The following is an 8,113-nucleotide window of genomic DNA, read 5'->3' on the forward strand; positions in this document are numbered from 1 at the left end:
TAACTTATGACTAAGTTTTTTAAGCTTAGCCAAACATGCATAGCTACTTTCAGATAAGATTAAATTCCTCTTCAGTCTTTGGGCATGGAATTTCAGTAAAAATATTGTACATTTTGGGTTAATGCAATTCTATTATATGCAATTTGAGTAAAAATATTGTAAATTTTAGATTTAATGCAAATTCATATATGCAATTCAAAGATGTTTAAAAAATAATAATAAAAAAAATATAAAAAAATAAAATCACATGCAATTTTGGAATGTTGGTACGCTGAACTCGACTAGACAAAAACTCACATGATAACCGACAAATTTTGTCAAGGCTTCAATAATGTTGAGTACTGAGTTCGAGCCTTGAATGGTAAAAGAGTTGAATTCACTCAAGTGCTTACAAACACACCCTAATTTTTTTTACGTGAAAATAGAGAATTTCCAGAGTCTTCTTTCAGAGGTTACGTGACATAAAAATTGCTCTATCTAACATAATTGATCTCAAGGAAGATATTCAAAGGAATGTCAAGTGTATTCAGAAGAAATGAGACAACATTATTTCTATATAATACCAAGTCACAAAATATGAGGTACATTGACATTTACAAAGGCGATAATGACAGATAACAATCAACTCATTCCTGAAAATCATTAAACATGTTTCCTAATGTCTTGCTTCCCTCTATAAATTTGCAAATCGATAAATTTTAGCCTCTTTTCCTTACTAGGTTAACGGGACGATCGGAGGATTACCTGCAGGGCATCTTTGTCTCCGGGGGCGTCTAGTTGTCTTTCCCCACCCCGTTAGGCTTATGTCCTCCAAACCAGCATTGGCATTGTTAAGTTTCTGCACCAGCGCAGTGCAAACCGGACTTTCAACAGGTGCAGACGGAGTGTCAACGAGTTTACATCGCCTTTCTCGAGCTCCACCATTTCTCGTGCCATTTCTTCTAGTCAATCCCGAATTCCAAGAATGGCCACTGGCTCTCATCAGCGCTCCAAATATCTGAATATCTTCAGTGACTTCATGCCTGGACAACGATGCCAAACTGGGAAGGATATCCCTTTGAAAGTCCCTCCGCTGCCTTCCTCTCCTCGCCTGGCCCCTCCGGGATCTACTTGGAAATGAAGTGGTTCCCATTTCTTCCCCTTTAGCGACTTCGGGAACAAATGGCTTAGGCATGTAATCTTGTTCCTTGGTCTCCGTTAGTTGCAATGCCATGGCCTCAAAATCGTCCATCTCCTTGGAAAGATCTTGAATAGGTGCATAACATTTTCCTTTCAGTTCATTTGCACACGACGAGACAACATTGGCAAACCAGAGGATCGATTCTGTCAAAGAAGTTTCAGACGGGTCGCAAATTAAATCCTCACTTTGAATTTGCTGACAAGATGATGAGATGGCAAATATTGTTTTTGCCGCATTCCTTAAAACTTCATCCTGTACCTGTTCAGCTTTATCTTCATTACATTGCAAAGATGCCTGATTCTGTTCATCTTCTTTGCCAGGTATAATATCATCCTCCATCTCAGGAAGAACCGGGGCTTCCAAATCTATCTCTAGGACGATCTTCACACTGGCACTGTTGCTTGCAACAGAGGGTGCGGATGGATCTTCATCCTCGCTGATACAAGTGTTCAAATCAATTTGTCTCCTGATACTGATGCCTTTGGAATGCAGTTTGTTCTCGACAATCAGTTCTTCTGCAGCTATATGCTCCTCGGATTCACAAGCGAGATTGATATCGATTAATATATTTTTCTTTTCATTTTCAACATTCCTTCCTTCAGAAACAAGGGACGATGACTCATTTTTAGGGGCATTGGGGATTTCAAAAGTTGGAAACCCAAGAATTTTCTGATTCTTCTTAGTCTCACCCATCTCCCCGTTAGCCCCGATCTCACAATCATTTGAAGCCAGCGAGACATTTGAAGTAAACACTTGATTAAGATCTCTTAGACCTGAATTAAAAGAAGCTTGAAGGGAGCCAAAGATTTCGGAGAGTTCCGATTTCCTACTTTTGGCGGCCTCATTTTCGTAACCGGGTTTATGTCCAAGCCAAGGAAACGACAACGGGTGGTCTTTGGGAGCACTATTTCTATCCACCATGCTGAGATCTTTCAGAGGAACAGCCTTGTTTGGCAAACTATTTGTCATTACTCCATTCAAGCTCAAATGATTGGTGCCCTTGAGAAACTTCTCAAATCCAGGGTTAATCGAGCGTTCAGATGCAAGATTAACACCCCTACTGCACTTCAGAAAATTGGAGTCAGATGAAGGTAAATGAACTGGTTCTTTGGAACCTAAGGCAGGCCCATGGTAGAACCCATTACGAATTGTTATATCACTTCCTGAACCTGGATTCAACCGAGAGCTAACATTCCACTTGTCTCCAAAAGCTTCCCGACTCTGAACAGATGGCTGCATACTCCTACTCGACATGGTTATCTTTTGACCAAGGCTACTTGTTGGCTTTGCCCAAGATGAGACAGACTCAGACAGTGAATTGGCAAAACTGGAGGAGCGAACGAATGGGTGTGGACCGGGGATACGAGAAGCCACAACAGGTTCCAAATGGCCATAATTGGAGTGATATTGATTTCTATCCGAGGATTTTAAACCATGGATCAACTCATTTCGCCATATATCTTCCCCACTATGTCCAGTTGGATTTATTCCAGGAGGATGATGAGCCCTGTTAAGCAGGACTTCTGAAGGATGAGAAAGTATAGGAACCTTGTCTTGTTTTAGATTTTGAGATATCAAATTCGGGTTGCCTTTACTGGGCCCTGTACAACGTTTGGGAAGTTCAATATTGTCAGTACCCAGGAAAAGTTCGTGCGAAATAAATAAAAGTCAATAGTCATTTCACGATTATTCTCTCAGGGAAGTAGGGAATAAAACAAGATTTCAACAGAGAGAATCAACTTTACAAACAAGGATGATGTAAAATTCTATGGATATTCAACAGATATTAATGATGAAATTCCTAGAAAATTTAGGAGTGGTAAAATTTTTAAAAAATTTGATATCGGATGCATAAAGTTCTTCAATTTCCTTTATTCGTATGGCAATGCTAAAGAAATGACCAGAATAAATAAAAGCATAAGATTTAATGGACATAAGCTCACGCCAGAAATAAAAAAACATTAAAAAAGAAGTACTTGGATAATACGGAAATTCATTAAATCTAATTACCTGCTTCATTTATATGGGAGAGCAACCCCCTTTCATTGATTTTACTCTCACCAAATATATTCAACAAAGGAAATCCTGCATTTGTTTTGGCAGACTGATTTATTAGTATAGTCTCTCCATGGTTGGAAGTATGACCAAACAAATCAGCTGATGATGGAGCTGTTGCTTCATCAACATGAACAGGTTCATTTAGATCAGCCAAACCAGAAGAGCTCCTCAAACAGGAACCTGAACCCAAAGCATCTTTCTGGCAACGAGTCTTTCCACTACCAGAGGCACCAAGGTAAAACTCCATGCCTCTTTCAGGTATACTTTTTTGATCTCCATTCAAAGTGTAACTCAAAATGCCGGATTTTTTGTTGTCTTGTAACTTTTCCCCTTCTTCAGTATCAATGTACTCATCAGCTGGAAGTTGAAGATCAAACAACTTCTTCCTTACCTTGGAGGGTCTCAAGTTCAATGCTTCAGAGTCCTTCGAAGTACACCCATTTTGCAAAGGGCTATGACCAGCCTGCATGTTGTACCCTTTTGAACAACTCGAAGGAGAATTAACAATTTCGACTCCCGACATGGATGTTCTATCATAACCAGAATTTAACAATGGAAAGCCCATTTTATGCCATTTTTTAGCATCATCCAATGGCATTTGAGATACTTGTCGACTTGACGACGACGATGGTTCGACTGATGCCCAATGTTTTTGCAGTTCCTTCATTTTGATTTCTTCCATCATGTCCCTTTGAATTCCATAAAGACGGTGGAGTTCATTAACCTGGACAACATTAATATATTCATATAGTCAGCCTTCTGAAACATCACCAGACCATTGGAGCACCATACAGAATGAGAATAACTAGATGAAAAAGTACCTGATTCTTGAAAATCGTCTCATGTTCAAGTATTCTCTGTCTTAAAGCGTTCTTATCATACCCGGAATATACATCCTTCATAATCCTTGGTGTGAACCCATTGTAACATTGCCCATTTGTTAAGCTTTTATCTCCATAAAATAGGGGCCAGCTAGTAAAGCTAGAGTCTTCATTAGGGTTCCTCATGGAGTAATACCCAGTTAAGTAGCTTTCACAATGCAATTTTGTTCCCATCCCTGCAAAGAATGTTCGGATAAGTAAACATTAAAGGTGGAAAAAAAATTAAATACCAAAATCAGCATCAGTATCAACAACACATTCAAATCCAATTCATAATGCATTAAGAATTGGTTCACTAAAATCCAATTGAATATTGTGTTGCGGAGATAATCAGGACAATAACATTCGTCAAGCACTTAATAAAACATTGAATGTTATACCACGAAAGTGAATAAGACAAGTAACTTGCAGTCAGATCATAGTTCGAAAATCTGGCCTGAATGCTGGAATAATCAATTTTTTTGACAACAGTTGGATGTTGGATGCCAAAAGTCACCAAAATGTACGACGTGTATCTAATAGAACCATGTGACGCAAACGTTTTTTCTTGAAATCTACCTCAAAGGAGAAGTAAGCCAACACTTGTCCGATTTTCTACTATGACATAATGCAACAAAAGTACTTAATGAACCTATGACGTACATATTCCATTTTGCGGTTGTCATTATTTTGAATCATAAAAATAGAATCAAATTAAAGTAGCAAGGACATCCATACTATCCGTCTCGCTCATGCTGATTAGTACACAATTCAACCTAAAAAAGTGATTCAGAAAAAGCAACATAACTCTCGACTTGGGCACGCATCAAAAAGAACAGCTTGATCGAGATTGGAAATAAGATGTGCTAAAAGGACGCTCTCAAAATGTAACAAGAGTACCTACTGCTGCATGGATCGCATAATAATTATAACTTATGCGTCCAAATGTAGCATGTTTCAAGAAAGAATTGTATTTCTGAAACCTAATCAAAGTCAGAGCAATTAGACTAAAACATAACATCAAGAATTTAAAATATGCTACATGAGCAATTTACCAGCAAGAGAAACCTAAGGAACAAGAATTACAAGCCAACAACATCAAGACAAAATAAGCAATCTCAATTAATCACTTAAAACACTTTATAAGCTACAAAAACTGCAATCACTTTCCACTACAAGACTAGATTCAGAGAAACAAAAGTTAAGTGGATCCTACATAAAAATATCACTGATTTAATCCAACCATCCATCAGCACATATCAACTAATAAACAAAAACCCATAATCTGGTAAAGCAAATGCACAAATCCAATTATCCATGCCAATAAAACTCATAATCTGAAAAACTCAGCCATTAAAAAAAATTATAATTCAATTAATTATAAGTAAAATTCAAGCAAAACCATAAATCTAAAAAACAAGAGAGCGAAGAAAAAATTAATTACCTTGGACGCACGTCTGGAATCACACCCCCTCAAGAACCCTTATCAGAATCATTGGAAATTCAGAGTTTTTTCTACATATAGAACTGAGGAAAGCCAAAAATAATAATAATAATAATAATAAAAAGCAAAAAGAGCAAAAGTAATTATTAATATCAAATACAGAAAAAGAAACAATAAAGTAAAAGGTTTGGTAACTCCATTGAGGAAGCTTGGATCCTCATCAAACTCAACTAAAGATTGGATATCTCGATCTACTGGGCCACTCTCTCTCCAAGGAAAAAAAAAAAAAGAAAAGCAAGTTCTTTTAGAGAGATTGTGAAAGGAAAATGTTTCCTAGTGAGAGAGATCCGAGATAAGAAATTATTACAAAAACAAACGACCTTCTAAGAACAGTGACACGAAATTTGTCAACATCGGGTCTCTTTTATTCCATGCCTTTTCTTGAATCTCTCCACACACACTCTTATATCTCTCTACTTATAATTAATTTATGGGTTTTCGAGGATATGAGAAATAAAGGGCATTTCTAGATTCTCTTCACCTTCCATGTTCGGTACAGATATTAATGAAAATTCATTGTTGTAAATTTTTAATATATAAATTTGTCCACTTATTTAATGTAGGAATTTACGTCTGTACGTGTGCAAGGGAAAAAATATTATCTGGAGTGTAAATAATTATTGAATTATGTGTTAACGAGTGTCACTATTCAATGAGTTTAATTGCATTTTTAGATCAATCACGTTATAAGTACAAAAAATTTTGACAGACAACACATGGCTTGAAATCATTAGAAAATGAAAAAAACACAAAAAACTAATGAATTAAGTTTCGTCACATTTGCATCTTTATGAATTCTGTAAGGATATCCTGTACTTGAAGCTTTTTTCTTTTTAAATATTTGTCGATGTTAACTTAGACCGATGCTCATTTAAACTACAAATGAATAGCATTATTCCAATAAAAGTTGAGTAACCATCATTATTATTACATAGAATTTAAAAGAAATGGACAATGTAATGTGCCATCTTTTAGTCCTAAGAACATTGGTTTTAAAATCATTGATTGTCCTTTTCCAACCATTACAATTCTAATACATTAGAACCGAACTGATCCGAAATTTTCGGATATTTAATAAGTGGAATCGTCGGGTCCAAATTTAATTACGGAACCTTTCGGGTTCGGTTCCATTCGGTTCGGTTCCGTATTATAATTAAATTTTTTAATATATACAAAGTTACGTTAATTTAATTAATGATATGTTCAATATTAGCTCTTACAAAATAAGGTAATTCAATTTTATGTGTTTCACGTCTCTTTTTGCTGAATTTTTCATAAATTTGATTAGTAAATCACAGAAAGAGAAAGATAGCGAGCTCAAAATAATTAAGAGAGATGTTGTAGAGTTTTAATTCAATTTTCTCCAGTAGAAACGATACTACAGTAGAATAACAGATTTTGATAAAATTGAGGTCAATTTAATTAAATTGATTTTGAACTAAAAATTAGAAATAAGAAAATCATATTTTGTGATTTGAACTAAATTAAATTAATTAAAAAATTACGAAGATTCGGTTCTTATTCGATTTTTCGGGTCTTGACCTAGAATCGAGAATCGAACCATACCCGTCGGTTCTCAATTCAAATACCCGTTCGGGTATTTAACTTGAGAAGAACCATCATGTTCGATTCGATTCGGTCGGTTCGATTCGGGAGTTTTGTCCAACCCTAAATATAGTGAACTCTTTAGTATTAAGAATGTTAAGTTTAAAGAATGATACATTGTCCTTCATTTACCATTAATATCAAGAACGAATAATTAATACATGCCACTTTTTGAACAAAGTTCGATGATTTATTCGTGATCTTGGAACGCAAAAGATGTCTTTGTTGTTAGCTCTTAATGGGTGGACCTAATGTTCAATCCATAGATTTTCCTTCATTTTTTTTTTTAATTAAAAGGAGATTATACATTAAGCTATCCGCAAGGTAGTTAAGTATAAGGATTCGTGATTATACTTATATATAGAAAATTTTAATTTACAAATATACACATTATATTCACGAAATTGAGAACAATGTCTCGAACAATACGAATGGACGTACGCAAGTTTATAAGTGTGTGTGTATAGTCCAATATTATGATACTGTTTGGCCTCCATTAATTTTAATTTTTTAAAAAAAATTTTGATGGTTGTAAAAAAATGAAGTGTCTTCGATTTATGTGTATTATTATTTTTTTGAAAATTGTGTAGTTGAATATAGAAGAGAGAGAAATTTAATTTAATTTTTTTTTTTTTGATAACTAGGTATCCCAACTTACACTAGACTAAATTTTGGACCCCCAAGACCCTTGCCTCTAGAACCTTGGAGGGGGTAAATCACGGGTTATGCCTCAACTGGATCACAGGTTCCCCCCACTGTCTGTACACTTCTGCGCACAAAAGATCCTCCTCCAAAGTGATTGCTCCATACCAAATAAATCTGGCCGCAGGTTCCCACCAGGATTCGAACCTCCACCTTGCCGCTGTAAGCAAGACAATGTTGATTGATCCACCAGTTGAACTGTGC

General features: G+C 35.8%; 1 protein-coding gene across 2 annotated transcripts; it reads right to left on the minus strand.

Moving 5' to 3' along the window:
• Positions 1–523: 523 nt before the first annotated feature.
• Positions 524–6,072, minus strand: LOC111377580. 2 transcript variants are annotated; one of them, XM_023000712.1, is made up of 5 exons: positions 5,923–6,072; positions 5,543–5,625; positions 4,060–4,295; positions 3,191–3,962; positions 524–2,781 (listed from the first exon to the last, which is right to left on the minus strand). In XM_023000712.1, the coding sequence occupies exons 3-5, from the start codon at positions 4,291–4,293 to the stop codon at positions 716–718; spliced, it is 3,072 nt and encodes a 1,023-aa protein (XP_022856480.1). In that variant the 5' UTR covers positions 4,294–4,295; positions 5,543–5,625; positions 5,923–6,072; the 3' UTR covers positions 524–715. The 2 variants fall into 2 exon arrangements, with proteins under 2 accessions (XP_022856480.1, XP_022856479.1); XM_023000711.1 differs by having other exon boundaries at positions 5,738–6,072.
• Between the last annotated feature and the right edge of the window lie 2,041 nt (positions 6,073–8,113).

Source organism: Olea europaea, unplaced genomic scaffold, assembly GCF_002742605.1.
Source record: "Olea europaea var. sylvestris unplaced genomic scaffold, O_europaea_v1 scaffold1681, whole genome shotgun sequence".
Lineage (NCBI taxonomy): Eukaryota > Viridiplantae > Streptophyta > Magnoliopsida > Lamiales > Oleaceae > Olea > Olea europaea.